The 17,323-nt window shown below is 41.4% G+C and overlaps 1 protein-coding gene and 1 long non-coding RNA gene across 13 annotated transcripts; both read right to left on the minus strand.

The window, feature by feature from the left end:
- Positions 1–1,003: 1,003 nt before the first annotated feature.
- LOC112878776 lies at positions 1,004–3,288 on the minus strand. Its single transcript, XR_003225867.1, has 3 exons — positions 2,690–3,288; positions 1,599–2,148; positions 1,004–1,515 (listed from the first exon to the last, which is right to left on the minus strand). It is a non-coding gene; the product is annotated as an uncharacterized LOC112878776 (long non-coding RNA).
- A 2,472-nt stretch (positions 3,289–5,760) lies between these two features.
- On the minus strand, positions 5,761–13,184 carry LOC112888575 (alpha-1,3-mannosyl-glycoprotein 2-beta-N-acetylglucosaminyltransferase). Of its 12 annotated transcripts, XM_025954879.1 has the most exons (20): positions 12,871–13,184; positions 11,735–11,838; positions 11,393–11,616; positions 10,937–11,011; positions 10,724–10,774; positions 10,481–10,568; positions 9,972–10,034; positions 9,296–9,407; positions 8,885–8,930; positions 8,741–8,803; positions 8,068–8,134; positions 7,921–7,989; positions 7,772–7,841; positions 7,612–7,673; positions 7,436–7,526; positions 7,256–7,349; positions 6,975–7,037; positions 6,847–6,885; positions 6,597–6,767; positions 5,761–6,430 (listed from the first exon to the last, which is right to left on the minus strand). In XM_025954879.1, the coding sequence occupies exons 4-20, from the start codon at positions 11,003–11,005 to the stop codon at positions 6,320–6,322; spliced, it is 1,329 nt and encodes a 442-aa protein (XP_025810664.1). In that variant the 5' UTR covers positions 11,006–11,011; positions 11,393–11,616; positions 11,735–11,838; positions 12,871–13,184; the 3' UTR covers positions 5,761–6,319. The 12 variants fall into 12 exon arrangements, with proteins under 12 accessions (XP_025810664.1, XP_025810673.1, XP_025810637.1 ...); XM_025954888.1 differs by lacking the exon at positions 11,393–11,616 and having other exon boundaries at positions 10,937–11,007; positions 11,735–11,823; XM_025954852.1 differs by lacking the exon at positions 11,393–11,616 and having other exon boundaries at positions 11,735–11,823.
- Positions 13,185–17,323: the final 4,139 nt, after the last annotated feature.

Below are 17,323 nucleotides of genomic sequence, written 5' to 3' on the forward strand. Positions count from 1 at the left end.
CGATGCCGTAGTTTTGATCACATAATGTTCTTTTTGTGTGAACCAGGGGCTAGATCAATTTGTGAAGAAGAGAGCTCATTCTATGAAGAAGAATCAAGAGACTTCAAAATAAGCTAGCCGTAACCCACTAATGGCATTCTTTTTAAAGTTATCATATCTATAAATATAAATACTCCATCCGTTTTAAAATATGTTGTTTTACCTTTGCTCTGTCGAACATCTATTTTGAAAAACTTATAGAAGAAGATATTAACATCTACAATACTACCTATATCTATATGCACTTTTAACAATAATACCTCATGACGTATTAAACTGAAACCTATTTGTTTGATATTGTAGATATTGGTGTATTTTCTGTAAACTTGATCAAATCTAGAGAAGCTTGGCTCCGGACAAAAGCAAAACAATTTACATTCACATTTGGGAAGGGAGGGCTTATCAGTCAATCATATATATTGGTTCTGCTTCTTAGAAATGAGGCAATTAATGGCTGCATGTGTTGTATCTATGGCATTATGTTATGTATAAGTATTTTAGTCTCAGATATTGAGATCATGCCGCTGCAATTTCTTACTTGGCACCCATTTAATCAGTAAGTACTATAAAATGGATTCAGAATAGCCTAAAAAGAAGAAGGTCATAATTAACTAAAGGCAAGTACATTGCTACACGTCAACGGTCTTATAGATTGTCTCATGCAGGTTCACGTTGGATTTCTGATAATACGGTGGGTGATAAAACCTGCTTGGGTTTGTTATTAATCTTTCGATGAGAGTGGGGGATAACTCGATTTATGGAGGATTAACGTTGTGCTGCCCGACTACAACACCACAAGAGGCTGCGCCTTAGCGATAGCTACACCGTCTCCGATTTGTTGCTGTTCTTGCTATACCAATAACAACCTTGAACCTACAAGCAAATCAAATAACAAGCAAGAACAACTGGATAAGCAAACAACACACAGACCTTGCCCAAGGGATAAATCTGATACACACAAAGTTGGGGTTTTGAATCAAGAAAATCGGATGGTCTGGTCGACACACGCATTTACAAGGAAGAAGAAATGGCTAAACTTTCAACAAAACAAAATCCAAATATATCCTGGTGGTTGCTACTAGTTTATATAGATGGGAAGGCAGCCAGGAGGGTGCTGGGGTTGAAACCCTAACTTAAAATGGGCCCCTAGTGGGTTGGACGAGATATAAATGACTTAGCCCATGTCTGGAAGTCCAAACGTCATTTTGGCGATTCCGCTTAGCTCCGGGGGAATTTCATCATGAGGTTAGATTCATCTGAAAGTAGACTTCAAGACCTTTCCAAGCAGTACTCATGGGACTCAAATAACCTTTGGAGCGAAGAGTTGTGGCCTTCTGAAGTTGCCCTTGCCTGGAGGTCCGAACTGGCACGGTCCAAACTGACCGATCCGAACTGGCAAAGTCCGAGCTCGCTGTTCAAACTGGCTGTCCATTGTCGTGGTTGCTCTTCCTCCAATCCGATTCATGTTTCAAGTTCCTAATCATAAGAAAATGATCACAACAATTTAGTAGCACCCCATTTAGAGAATAATCTATTTGGTCAGCAAGGAACAACTTTACCTGAGAATTAGGCATGTAAGCTCAATCTCTAGTTGTGCGACTTTGTTTTCCTTACTGTCCCATAGGTGTGGTTGTATCAGGGGTAGGGATATCGACATCATTCTCCCCTTCTTGCATTTCAGTCGTCCTCGACTCAAGCTCTTGCGTGATTCTTGCTTGTACTTTAGAATCAGCCACACCATCAAGTCCTCGAATAGGCATGAATGGAGGAGGCCAGGGAGGCACTCGATTTCAAACACCAAGTGATGAACATGTGCATAGCTTGGGCCTATTGTCCCAAACTGAATGTGAGAGGTTGTTGTAGAGCTAGTCGAGGTTGCTATAGCCAAGTTGTTGGTGTAGTCAAACATGGTGAAGTAGTCATGGTGCTGAAACGGTGACATTGTGTGTGCAGCCATGATGAGCTCCCATCAATTTCCCCGTCTTGATGACAAGCTGTTTCTAGCTTGCTCCAATGGGCAGCCAATGAACTTGTTTTGACATCGGCACGTAGAGCAATGGCAATGTTGCAAGGCCACAATGAATGTTGCCCCCTTTCTTGTGGCTGAACCTGTTGCATAAGAATAAAAGTAGAGGAATTAGGCAAGACATCACTTGCATTGGTGCAGTCCATTATTTGATCATGTTGTTGCAGCCCAAAAGGAGTTTTTAGATTAGAGCAAATATAAACTTTATGCACCAAGTATTCTCCTTTGTTGTCATATTTGCCAATAGCATGAAACGAATAATGATATAAACTTAGCAAACCAGAATCAAATTTAAGTTTCTCTTTTAGAAAATTCAGATTACAAAGAATATCAAATTCAATATAATCTAATGTGTTAAAAGAGGACAGGAGTTTCAGCTCATCCTTCTTGCTAACAAGGCAATGAACACGTTTAGAAACATCATGTATATCATTCATGACATGTTTAACATGTTGGTGCATTAATTTTATCATTGCTGAATAGACAACATTATCACACAACTTCTTGTTATCATAAGAAACACATGCAAATAGCGAAAAGACAAGGTAGCAAAGGATGCCACCAAAGATTGTTGGAGGTTAGCATCATAAGGGGACAACTTCATTTCAACAGGTGCAAGCTTACCTTGAGGGATTCTAGCACCACCTGCATTACCTTCTTTATTCTCTTCCAATGTTGTAGGTGCAGCACGATCATTTTTTTCCAACTCCAGCGGTGGGTGTTCTTGCTCAATTTCTTCAATGCACTCTATTGAATTGTTCTCATCTACCTGAAAAATGTTAGGTAACAAAAGAGGCACAATAGAGTGCTCTACCTCTAATTGTGGTGATGAAATGGACGTGTCACAGAACTCATCTTTGTCACAAAGTTCAGCAAGCAAATCAGCAGCGGGTTCCACTATTTCTTGGTCTTTTTCAGCATGTAAAGTGGAAAAATATTTATCATGACATGGCATATTATTCTTGCAAGTATCCACGGATATAAAATCTGATTTTCAGCATTTTTGGCAAGACAAAACAAGTTAGAAATGTGGCTATAAGTTTTAGGAATGTGCATGGTTCGAATTTCAGAATTGAACCCTCTCATGAACCTACTCATTATATCGTCCATGCTTTTCCAAGATCGTGGAACTTTGTTGTGCCTACATATAGGCTTCCACTCATACAAAATATTTTCTGTTAAAGCATTAGAGGCAGCAAAAACCATTTCTTTCTAAGATAAATCATACTCCTCAAATTCCTTGTATATCTTTAGCTTCCAATCAATGTATGCATGAGGGTCAAAATTTCCCTCAAAAGAAGGTAGGGCAGAACTGACCATAGCTAAAACATCATCATGTAGCTCAAGTGAAAATGTTCCCATGTGTTGTTGAGTGTGCAAATTACCATGGGGAAGGCTGCCAGCTCCCATTTCCTTGCCCATGCCTGTCATGGTTGGTGGGCAGCAGAAAAATTCACAAGAAAAAATATGCGATCAACTAGTGGAACTAGATGACAGCAAACTCCATCCTCTCGATCTTGTGCATCCATATTCTTACTTGTTCTTACCATGCAAAGCAGGAGGTGTTGGCAGCCAACAAGAACAGCACAAATAATTACATAAGCACAACCCTATGATGTGGTAGATAATTTGTGGAGCTATAGGTGGCTGCAAGGAAAACAAATCAAGGTACAGCTAGAACCACGTCAGTCAATGCAAGTTGAATAATCATTCATTGATGGTCCTATGCTGATCCTAGGGCTAAAACAAGCTGGAGACGTGAGCATGAACACAAGCATTGTCACACACCAAAGCAGCAAAGGAGTGCAAGGAAAACAACATCTTTACCCCTTCTCTATTTTTTCTCCTTTTTCTTTCTTTCTTTCATTCTTTCTTTCTTCCTTTCTTTCCGTTTTATTTCAGGAGCTCTTTTGTTCAGTATCACAACCAAAATAAAGGGATTACTGCATACAATACCTTTAAAATCAGATCGACATCTCTAGTTTCAGACAACAGATTGCAAATCTCTAGTGCAATTGCGAAGCGCTCAAAACGAATTTGGAAACAAGCCTAGATCCATTGGAAAGATCACAAGATAAGCTTTCTATATTGTATTTACACTCTTGAGTTGGACATCAAACACAAAATATATGACTATTTTCTTCTGGTCCTTAATTAGGGAAGATGGATTTGTGGTGGCAAAATGGCAGCGAGATGTAAATGGTTCTGGTGGACTTTGTGGTAACTAAAAATATGACCAGAACTCAAAACTCTAAAGAATTAACCACTAAGAACCAGCAACTAGTCCAAACAATGCAACTGAAAACTCAATAAGTAAAGAAATAAGTAGAATAACAAAAGCTCAAACTTGTTGTTGGGATTTTCAAATCTAACGTATTTTTGTGAATTTTTTTACTGTAGGTAAAAGGATAGGTTGGATCTCTCACCGAAAAACCTTGCTCTGATTACCATATGATAGAACCTATTTGGATTTGTTCCTGATCTTTCGATAAGAGTGGGGGATAACTTGATTTATGGAGGATTGACGTTGTGCCGCTCGACTACAACACCATAAGGGGCTGCGCCTTAGCGACAGTTATACCGCCTCCGATTTGTTGTTGTTCTTGCTGTGCCAAAAATAACCTTGAACCTGCAAGCAAATCAAAGAGCAAGCAAGAACAAGTGGATAAGCAAACAGTACATACAGAACTTGCCCAAGGGATAAATCTGATACACACGAAGTTGGGGTTCTGAATCAAACAAATCGGGTAGTCTGATCGACGCACGCGTTTACAAGGAAGTAGCAATGACTAAACTTTCAACAAAACAAAATCCAAATATTTCCTGATGCCTGCTACTAGTTTATATAGGTGGAAAGGCAGCTAGGAGGGTGCTGGGGTTGAAACCCTAACTTAAAATGGGCCCCTAGTGGGCTGGATGGGATACAAATGACTCAGCCCATGTCTAGAAGTCCGAATGTCATTTTGGCGATTCCGCTTAGCTTCGAGGGAATTTTGTCATGAGGTTGGATTCATCTAAAAGTAGATTTCAAGACCTTTGCAACAAGTACTCATGCACCTGAAACAACCTCCGGAGTAAAGAGTTACGGCCTCCCAAAGTTGCCCTTGCCTGAAGGTCCGAACTGGGACGGTCCAAACTGACCGGTCCGAACTAGCAAGGTCCAAGCTCGCTGTTCAAACTGGGTGGCCATTGTCGTGGCTGCTCTTTCTCCAGTCTGATTCATGTCTCGAGTTCGTAATCATAAGAAAATCATCACAGGAATTCAGTAGCATCCTATTTAGAGAATAATCTATTTGGTCGGAAAGGAACAACTTTATCTAATGTACGACTTTGTTGTTCTTACTATTTCGTAGGTATGGTTGTATCACGGGTAGGGATATCCACGTCAGAGGGGAGAGGAGAAGAAGCGCGAAACAAACTATAGACCGGTGCAACCTATACTACACGTCTAAGATCGGCGAATTATCAGACAAGAAAATTATTGTGCAGCACTCACTCGGAAAACCAATACAACGTAAGGTATAGCTAATTTCAGGTAAATTTAGATTCCAATATTGAGTTTGTTTTTTATTAGTGTCCTGATTAAATTCAATGCATCGATACGATGTTATTTTCAACATTGTAGAAGGAACACATATTTTTCATTGATACTTCGCGTCAACATCTTTGATAGAGGCGCGCATAGCGTGCCAATCTGACAGTACAAGTTATCCGTCCTTGATTCCAAGATGCCATGGCATTGTACTCCTCCACATAAAAAGCTAAGGAGCATCACATGAATGTTTTTTATCATAAAAAATTCCACCTTTCTTTTACCCCAAAAAGACCCACTATGTCAGGTCAGCTACTGCCCTGCTGCTACATTCTCTATTTGTGTATACCACAGCATCGTGTAAACCCAAAATACACCACAGGATAAGCGTCCCTTGCTATCTAAACATTTACGTATTCATGGAAAAAATATAATATTGATGTATCAAATGTTCCAATAAACCAAGCCCCTCTGTTCTCAGTACCTTGGCCCTTGGGCACTTCTCAAAAGTTTCTTCGCCATGCATCCCAGTTGCTCCATGCTGGCAGAAATCAATCAAGAACAGTACCTTGGCCCTTGGGCACTTCTCAAAAGTTTCTTCACCATGCATCCCAGTTGCTCCATGCTGGCAGAAATCAATTGACGCATCCGCCGACATTTGCCATTTGATAAAAAAAGGATTCACCACTGGCTCCATGGTGAAATTTATCTTCTCAACACCACTACACCCCAAGCTGACGAAGAGAATCTGGGCTCACAAGAAATATCCGCCTTGGACTACTCTTGTACCGGAAGACCACTACTCCTTTGTAAGCAGTTCTTGGGATGCCATCCTAGAATTTTTTTTCCAAGAAAAAAAAAGATCAAGATACACTTTACCACTTTTCAAATCCAAATAGGCAATTGCTAACAGAGCAAAGAACTACCCCTACAACATATGAAAAACTGATGCTTCACGTAACTGAGAAATCTATATCTACATTTGGGTTAAGAATCGACCTTCCATTCTTCGAATATTCCAAATTGACGAGCTATCCGCTCAAAGTCTTCCTGATCATCATATTGGATCCTTACATCTGCAGCCATGTTGTGGGCTTTCAACACAGCATCCGATCCATGGAGAGGCGTGGCACTAGCCACCTCTTTTCCAAATTTGGTTGAAAACTTATCCTTAAAAGTATTGCATAAAAAATGATTAGGCACTTTCTTATGTGCATGGCAGCCGTTGAAATCCAAAATTAGTTCTTACCTCCCCAAGGTAACTCAGATCCTCTGAATTCCAGTCAATCTGTGGCCACAGGTATGAAACAAGTAAATTTCAGCAACAAGTAGCTTGTAACAGGAATGCAAATGAATAATATGGAAAGTTTTGCATACATGAACATCATTTAACTTAATGGGTTCCAAATATTGCTCGAAGAATTGTCCCAAGCTTGATCCCTGCAAAGAAACCATAATGCCAAAGTGTAAATGTGGGGCAGCCATCCAACAACAAACTGTTATTCGATGGATTCTATTGTACAAAGAAATGTGGTGCGTTCCACTGCAGATTCACTTTTGACTGTTAACCATTGGTCTGTATCACATGAAGAAATTTGGTGCTTGCTCTTCCAATTCCTATTTTAATTGAAAAAATTGAGGAACAATAGCCAACGTACATGTTTGCCAAAATTGTATGTTCTACAGATTTCCGGACGTATGAATTGCCTGTTTCCATGTATCTCCTTTAGCCTCATCCAATCATCCCAATAAGTAAAATCTCGTCAAGGAAGAATTAGATGATAAAAGGTGGGGAAATAGCATAATAATAAAAAAAATCTACGCAGCAGTAAGGATATGCTTTTGGCCACTTTGGTGACAGTTCAAGCCAAGTGGACTTTGTTAACATCCATCCAAGCCCAGGAAAGAAATCCGAGCGGTAAAGTGCTTCTACAAAATGTAGCATAGCAAAGTGAGTAGTATTGCCTCTATATAGAGAAAGGAATTTTGAAAGTACGACTATCACAGTACTAACTTTGGTCGTTAACAAACTGCTTTTGCCCATTGTCATTCCAAGAAGAAACGGCCATAATTGTCCTTGACGAGCCACAATTATTAGAACAGGAAAGTGATTTGAGAAATTATATATCGAATTCCTCAGATTTTCAAGTAGAAAGTACAATAATGTAACATACTTGTCATTATCAAGTAATTTAGCTGCAGCCTCGAAGTAGTCAAAAAAATCCGGGGCAATCTCCATGTCATCTATTAACAAATTATGAAAACATGTTGGAAAGCGAAAAATATGTAATAAATGGCTAAAGGATCATCGTAGATGTCAGACCTTCTAGAATGATTACTCGAGCAAAGTTATGTTTAATGAATAGCTCATCTAAGGCCCACTTATAATGTTCTGAAAAAGTGCAGTGTTAGGAACCACATAAAGCCCAAAACCATTAAGTACACCGTACATCAGTTAAGGAGCACTTACTAGCAATCTTGTAATATGCTGTCAATTCTCCTGGCCTTTCAGTTTGCACAGGTTCAAGATTCACATGCTGCAACATATAGAAAGCACAAGGACCACAGAAAGTCAGCTAAATGAATCAATAACTGCTTTGCTTAGAAATCAATTGAATGAATCAAGGGGGGAAACATACTACCATTCAAATTCACTATAAGATTTGAATTTGATATTCTGTCAATTATCATTTGTTTCCAATAAGGTAATTTAGTTTTGCTCTCATTTAGCTCAGTGAAAACAGAAACAACAGGAAACATCAGAGGCTTTTGGTCTCTATTCTCTATTTCATTATGGAATCATTGCCATCATCCTATTTGAGACCCACACAAATGCCAAACCCTAATGCTACTAAAACAATGCAAGGGTTTCCTACTTTCCTACATCAAAGCTGAATAGCATATAACTGTATTTGAACATCCAAGGGGGGTAATGTATAGAGTGCATGAGTGGGAATAGAAGGACTCTAGTGCTGAATGTGTAAATGATTCTATTACTCCAACTACGAACAGCATCTCTCTGTGACAATGTCTAACCAGTTATGCTCCAAATAGTACATGAACACAGTGGTTTATGGTCTATCTTATTAGGTAAATAAGCATAAAAGAGCTCTAAAAAACCAACATAACATTTATTTCTGCACCTGCATATATGTTATCTGTTTATAATCCAAAGCTTTCTTTTTCACAGCTCCATTTGTTCCATCCTGTGACAAGAATAGAACCAATGAAAATATGGAATTACCACACTTAATGGATCCAAGAACAGAAACTGCTATTGCAAGTACCTGAGATATAAAAAGCGGAAACTTTGAAGCAACTGATGTCTGATACCTGGAACAAGTATTATCAATATCACTCATTTAAAAAGGGGCTCTATGCACCAAGCTATTGAGCTAAACAGGATTAATAGTTCGCAATGAAGAATGCAACTTAAATATGTGCATATAAGTACCACAAATGTCCATATACCTATTATATTCATAATGGCTGAAAAATTATATACATAAACGTTATGTGTAATTTATATGTAACAGGGTTAATTTTGTTTACATTTTGACAAATATATATAAATTCTTGTGTGATCATATAACTACATCAGGTGGGTTCTAGTACCACGTAAGAAAACTTGTCGGGAATCAAGAGTAGAATAGATCATTTCGCTTTTTGGAAACAGATGATTCAGACGTGAACCATACTTCAGGATAGATTCAACTGTTCTCTCCAAATAGTCCGGTCGATTGCAAGCCATTATGACAACAGCAGCAACAGGAACCACATTCTTGTTTAGTAACTTCTGCACGCTCCTTTCTGCATTTAAAAGAAATGTTAGGAAAGGATTAGAAATTAGTCGAATTACACAAGGGTAGAATATACATCAAAGGATAAACATCATCCAGTTATGTAAATATACAACTTTGGGTCCGATATGCAGATGGCAACTACCAAGGTTTAAGTACCAGATATCTCGCTTCTGTATTCTGGCATTTGACCAACATCATTTAGCAACCATAATTTTACTATAGCTAATCCCATTTGCTGCAATGCTCTTTCTAAACATACTTTACTCAAATTTATCCACATAGCATACAATACAATGGTTAAAATATTCTCCTCTATAGAAGACATGTAAAACAATATTTCAATCCCAGAAAAAAAAAACATGCTAATTTCAAGATGAAACATCAGTCAAACTGTTTACAAATTCCGCACAATGCATGGAGGAATGGACCATGTGCACAGCGCTCCAGTTTGGTAAGGTCCTAACTGGTGAATGGCGTGTATAAGAGAGGACAAGGAAATTCGACAAAAGTAGACAAGACTGGCCAGCAAAATCAATAATCAAATGCTAGAAGGTGGTAAATGATTCCATACTTTCAAGATCCTGTATGAGAATCTTCAGCTGTGCACGTTCTTCATCTTGCCGTATCTTCATCTCTGTTGCATTACGAAAAAGGTTGCAATCTTAAATACCAATTGGATCTTCGTCAAGATAACACATGGAAGCAGACAACAACTCAAAAGAAAAAGGAAGGAATTTTCATAAGGCAGGGGAAGGCATATCTGTAGTGTCATGATCCAAGCAGATGCTGTCCGAGATATACAAGTTTATTCAGGACATAATTGGTGAACATGAGCATAGTAACAATTTATCATCAGCAGAAGTCATGTTTGTCACGGAGCGCAGCAGAGCAAACTAAGAGTTGCAGCAAGCTATTGTCTGTGTCAATTAGTAGTGAATATCCAAGCTAGTGTCAGGAACTATACATGACAATCAATTGTATCTTGCAAATATTGGATTTGAGTAAACTCATAGACATGCTTGATTTGAGTTTTAGCGTCCAAAAAAATCATATGGAGATGCAAGTTTGAAGTGTTTGTACCTTCCAGTGCTACAATCTTCTCCTGCTGCATGCTGACTTGATCGATCAAGGACTTTAATTGACTGGTGCATTGATTTTCAGATTTTTCCTGTATGGGGCAAATTACAGGTGTAAACAATTTTGAGTTACAGAGTGCTTTGGTTTCTAGTCCCGCGGTCAGTCCACAGGTGAAGAAGACCTCCAATGGAAATGCATAGATGAAGAAGGGATAGAAACAAAAGACAGACAAACAGTAGTACTTACTGCTTCTGCAAGACGGTCAGCATAATGGGATTGTGTTGCGAAGAGGCGCACCTGAATGGAGGGACTGCGTCAGTATAGCTCACTCATAGTGATGTAAATTGAATGAATTTGTAGGAGAGAACAATGTAATTAGGATGCAGAGACCGAACAACCGAGACCATGATTGAACAGCGGACATAGAGACAGAAATCATGGGCAGGTATGCTCCCTTACCTGGATGTAGATGAAAGCTACAGCGGCAGCAAGGAGGAGGAGGCGGAGGTCGCAGGGGCTTCGAGCCATCGCTGCCTGATTGGAATGATTGAAATCTTTTACAACCGTTAAAATGTTTCATTATATTTTTCTGTGCACAAAAAAAATAACGAAATTGTTTTAAACAATGCAAACCAGGCACAAATGATGTTTATGCCAAAAATTAGCAGCAGCAGCAACGGGCATACAAAATAATCAAAGTATAGGTCTGTGCCCGTGCGTTGCTGCAGGAGCTAAAAAATTAAATGTAATAAGATGCAAATCTATGAACAAATAATAATAATCATCAGGTATAACATTGTCATACAAGTTGCATGCAGCTCAGGAGTCTCCGACAGACTCTATTAGGAAGGGAAGCATGTGTTCCAATCTTTCTGGGAGGGAGATGACACAGGATGAGAAGGCGTCCGAGCTCACCTGCTCCAGCTCTGAGGAGCTTCGCTCTTGTGGCTCAGGGGCAGGCCCAGGATTTGGGGTATGGGTATTCAAAATTTTCAAAGGCTAAAAAAGATTTTCTTTGACAGCGTAATATATAAATTCAGAGCACATTATTCACTATTAATTTATCACAAACAAAACAAAATCAAAGCAACAACAATTCACCGGTGCTAGAAGTGTTTGTTATATCACCAAAGGGAGATCTTCCAGAGTCATTCATTGTTGTCCAAAAAAATAAGTAGAACACGCATAATTACACCTCTGAATCACAAGACAAATTGAAACCAGAAAGTAACGTAGGAGTAGTCAATATGTACGCACCAGGATATAGGGATTTGGCTACTATTAATGGATGAGCATGACAACACCCAATCTGTTGCGGTTCGACAGATTACACCTGCTTTTGTATCCTGTGAAACAGACGACTGCTCCCGGGGTTAGGGTGTAAAATCACGTTGATCTTAATGGCCTATTAGGATAGAGTACAGAGAGGCTCATATGAAGTATCCATAATTTGAACCATTTTTAAACTGGAAAATGGTTAAGAATAATATAGATATCAACACATTAATTTAGAGAACCATCACAACAATATGGTGACAAAGGAATATGTAAACAGGGCAACATCTGTAATTTTTAACGTGTTGTTATCCATTGCACATGCATTCAGAGAAAGAAATATAATATCATCTAAGGTACACCATGGACTGCATAGATAAGAAAATAGTGGTGAATTACATATCACAAGTAACCACTAAAATCCATCAGAGCGGATTAAGAAACAATTATATGCATGTCATGGATAAAGGTAAGCAGCAAGAGGAACAGACCCGGAACATACAACTACGCACGTACTGGCACACAAGTGAATGCAATTGCTACTCTATCCGATGGCAAGAAGGGGAGAATATCTGAATCCGGAAGTCAGAATCTGGGCACAATTGATTGAAAACAAAGTTTATCTGTACTCCTAGAAAACCATACAACATTAGACTAAAATGCAGATCGCACACAGTGACACGGGGTAGCAAGATCACTATGCACATGACAATCACACACAGGATAGTAAGGTCACTATGTTCATGTCAATCATAATCATACATCATTAAAATAAAATACAGTTTAGCTATTAAACCTTACGACTTTCTAATCACACATCATTAGAATAATCACACATCAGAATCATGATGATCTGTATTTTCTGATGACATTCAGAACGACAAGTTGCCATCTAAATTTTCAGAACTACACCAGGAGTGGCATTCTTCAGAACTGATCTATTTTGTTCAAAGAACTGGAACAATCTATATTATTAACTGATAAGATTAGGTACGCATATGCCATATTAATGTTATGGGTGCCATCTTGTGATCCTAAGAATGAATCATCGGATTTGCAGGCCGCGGCGTACCTGGTGTTGCATATGCCATCTTAATGTACTATAACTACGCACGTACCTGGTGTTGCAGCGGCAACCAGGAGACCCCTTGGATCCTGATGGCGTAGCGTCGGAGGGAAAGCAGGCAGGCAAGGCTGCGACGGATCGGATCGGCGTGATCTACGGGGGCAGCTACGGCGTGCCGCGGCCGATTGGAGAGCAGGCCGCGGCGTCGGAGGAGACAGCGGCGTCGAAGCGCGGGGGGCGGGGGGAGAGCGGGGCGACGACGGCTGCGAGCGCGGGGGGAGGGACCGGGGGCGACGGCGGCAGCGAGCGGGAGGAGAGGAAACTGCTCTGCTCGCGAGTGGGTGTGGGGGGTGGGTGGGGAGGAGGGGAGACGCCGGTCGCGTTTTTTTTTCACGGTAGTAGGGGGTGGCGGGGACGGGGAGGCAGACCAACCGGGGAGGCCCACCCACCGGAGAGTGAGAGGTAAATATCTACTTCGTTCTTTTTTTTTTAACATACTTCGTTCTTTTCACTAGTTGTAGATTGGTTGTAGATTGTAGAGATGTAGAGATTTAAGTTGCAAATTTCAAATATAGAATTAACCTTACAAACTGATTAGCACCCAAAAACCTAAACAAACCAAAACTAGAGTGAATTAGAGTGTGTACGACCACTGAGTTATGCCCTGAAATTTCATATCAGAGCTCAAATTAGAACATGTAAATTGGATCAGAGCATTATATTCCCGCACGGAGCACAAAGTAATCGAGGAGAGAGAGAGAGAGCGACGAACCTGGCAGATCAACCGGCGCTCGTCCTCATGCTCGCGCCGCATGTGCTCGCTATATCCTCCCTGCTCCGGCCCAGCCACCTCCCCGCGCGGGCTCCTGCTCCGCTCTGCCATGGCGACTTGGGCCCTGGCTGTGACGGGAGAGACGGAAACAAGGAGCCGCAGCAGTGGAGATCGATGGAGAGCAGAGAGAGAGTTGCGGGAGAGAACTCTGTCGTGCGACTTCTCCCACTGCCGTGTAGGCCCCGCGGTAACTGCCCATGAACCAAATATTTGGTTAAATCTCATCGTGTAATTCGGTTGATCTTAGGGCCCATTTAAATCAGCTAGAAAATGATCAGCCGGGCCGGATTTTGCTGTTTCGAATTCTCAAAATCCCGAAAGCTAGATCGGATTGGCTTCCGACAACTATTCAAGGTCGAAATGACTGTTTTGCCCAATTACGCTAAAATATCATCCCATCTCTCCCATCTTTAGCACGCTGCTCCACCTCTCTTCCGCGACCAAGCCTCCCTCCTACGCCAACCAGGCACCATTCCTCCCCACCAACGATCGCCGCCCCTCCCAGCGCGCCGCTGGCCCAGCTCTCGTGGCCACCCTCCCATCTCGCGAAGGAGGAGGCACGCGGTTGGCCCGGTGCTAGCCGTCGCCCCTCCCAACGTATGGAGGAGGAGGCGAACGTGACCGCCCAAGCCCCGACCGATCCTCCCCCCTTCCCTCAACGGTCGCCTTGCCCCGCCTCCAGCCCCATGTCGCTCCTTTGCGCCGGCAACAGCGCATGATCCGCACAGCAGCCGCCCAGCAGCCCGTCCACGCCCAAGCGCTGCTCCTTCGTTGTGCGGTGGCCACCCCTCCCCGTCCGCGGCCGCTAGTAGGGCCAGCCGTTCCCGCCGACGCCCATCGTCAGTCGTCCTGTTTCGGCCCATCCCTGCCCATTCACGGAGTCCGGAAGGGGAGCATCATCGAGATATCCAAATCAGCTATTGGAATCTACATCTCCAAACAGCATCATTCAGATTTTATAGATTCTTATAATCCATCCAAAATCTAGCTCCTCAAAATTCACGATCTGAACCAACCAAATGTGGCCTAAGATGTTCGACTTAATCGATGTAAGGTAGCATATGAATGCACATTATTACAGTTACCTTATTTGATAAACTAGAAGATAAGTATTTATAGGAGTACAATAGAATTTTTACATGATAACTTTATATTTGTCTCCACCTTCATTCTTGGGTTAATATTCTCTTAGTGTTAGCAAAAAGCAAACTTATTATATTATACAATAACAATCAAGAATTTGCAAAAGAAAAAACTAAAAATGAAGGATGAACATTAAGGATAAGAAGCATATGTACGGATGCATAGTTAAAGTAGAACTTTATTAATGATTCTCAGACAATGGCACTGTAAGAATTTGTTAATGCGACTTAAAGACACCAAATATGAACCGCAAGCACAGGAATTAGTTGTAACTCTTCCTTAAAGTACTCCCTCGAAGTTTATCAATCAGTAGAACAACTATGAACTATTTTAACTAAGCATTAAGCACAAGTAAAAACAGAGACATAACGGATATTAGGAAGAGATAACCAATTTAGAGCAAACTTAGACTATATATAAATTATAGTTCTAATCATGCATGATAGCAAGTGAAAACGCAGTTCTCATTCAAAAGTGTTTTTAATTACCATCTCTGGTCTGCCTCTTGAATAATGACCATCGTATGCATTGGATCCTATCAGGATTCACAATCCTACAGTTCTGCACAAGAGGTTATATGAGTATAACCACTAGATACACGTCATAATGCTACGATAGATGAGGTATAAAATTCTAAGAGTAAATTACATCTGGAATACAACAACTAGGCACGTGCATGTAAATTGGTCCGAAAACATGTAATCTGCTTAATCTGATACACGAACTTGACTCTTTGGTGCGTTACGGTCCAAATTCCACCACATCACGTATTTGTCAACGTGGGCTATGAGGTGGCTGGGTGGCTCATTGCAACCTGGTGGCTGGGTGGCTCATTGCAACCTGGCTCGTCGGAAGAAGGCTCGATGGGATGGCTTGCTAATAAAATAAACAGATTTAATGAAGGTTTGCAGGACGCATGATCTAGGGCCACAGAAATAGGTGTGGCTGCTCGACATCAGGAATCGCTGCCGGGGAGCTGGCGGCAAGCCAACGCTGATCCTCCTCCTCCTCCTCCTCCGGTGGTAACGGAGCCTCAACATCGGCAAGCCAACGCTGGCCCTCCTGAATACAGTTAGTCACCAATCTTGGCCCTAATACTACGTTCTTGTCGGTATTTTACCGCTATACCCACCTAAGGATACCCCGAGGTAGTAACTTTATAGGTAGGGTGTCACCGAGATCAGAAACTCGAAGGTGCAAAGGAACACAAGGTTTAGACAGGTTCGGGTCGTCGAGAGCGTAATACCCTACATCCTGTGTGGTTTTATTGCCTTTGATGGTGATTGTCCCCGAGGGGGTCCCTGTCCGCCCTTATATAGTCCGGAGGAATAGGTTTTCGTGGAAGTCCTAGTCAGGTACGAGCATAGGAGTCCTACCCGAGTAATTCTCGGGTAGTTTCCTACCGTGTCCGACTAGTTTCACTACTCTACGAATAATCCTACTGCATTACGAGTAGTTGCAACACATGTTGGGCGTGAGCCATATCTCATCCCGTATCGTAGGAAAAGTATGCCACGTGTACAGTCCTGTGTACCCGGGTTTGACAAGCCCCCGAGCTCAGCTCTTCGTAGCCGAGTACTGCAGGCGTCCGAGTATTTCTGAAGGGTTTTTCGAGTTCTCCCGAACTCCATCTTGAAGGTGTCCTCCGAGTACTTTCTTGGCTACGTCGAGGCTGTGATTGCTCATGTCCCAAGTACTTGTCAAGTCTTAAGTCTTCTATCCTTATCTTCCAGCATATTTGAAAAATAAATCGCTGATGACACGTGTCTTGCAGCCCCCCGAGCATTGAATCCAAATCCCAAGTGTTGGAATTAAGGATCCAAAGAATCGTGGCATGCAATATATGACGGTAAAATTTGATGGTGAACATGGGCAAATTGGTGAAGTAAATTTGAAGATCTCTTTTTTGGGATGAATTCCCTGAAAAAATGGTAAAACAAATAACATCTGCAACAAACACCCAAAATTACCTCTCATATCAATCTTTGTGCCCTGAGCCAATAACTGAATAAGACCTCTGGATAATAATGTGAATAAATCCCTTATTTCGGAATAAAATTTCTGAAGTAATGGTTAACAAACATCTACCCGAGATAAATATTAAAAAGCCTCTTGGATCGGATATTGTCGAGTGATTTTACAGCGTCCAACATGTAAGCATGAGAGCTGTCCCTTGAGGCACGCTGAGTGCCTTGTCCCATCAAACCCCCGAGCCAGGAGCCAGATGATAAGCATAAAATAGTCGTAGCAGAACGATGGCGCTAGCCCCCGAGCCCAGACATTGGGCAAGTAGCCACAGGTGCTTGAACAATCGATGAAGCCATCTAGTCGGAGTCGATCCCGACTAGGATTGTAGTCAAGACAAGTAGTCGAAGTAGTCGAGCAGGTGTAGAACTAGTCGTAAACTAGTAAACCTCTTGCCATGGGAGCGAGGCCCCTTCAATAACATAGTGCACAAGTCGAAAATAAGTAATATGTTACTGGAAATAAGGGAGCGAGGCCCCTTCAGCAAACTTACGTGTAGTACCAG

This window comes from Panicum hallii, chromosome 1 (genome assembly GCF_002211085.1).
Source record: "Panicum hallii strain FIL2 chromosome 1, PHallii_v3.1, whole genome shotgun sequence".
In the NCBI taxonomy this organism is placed as follows: domain Eukaryota; kingdom Viridiplantae; phylum Streptophyta; class Magnoliopsida; order Poales; family Poaceae; genus Panicum; species Panicum hallii.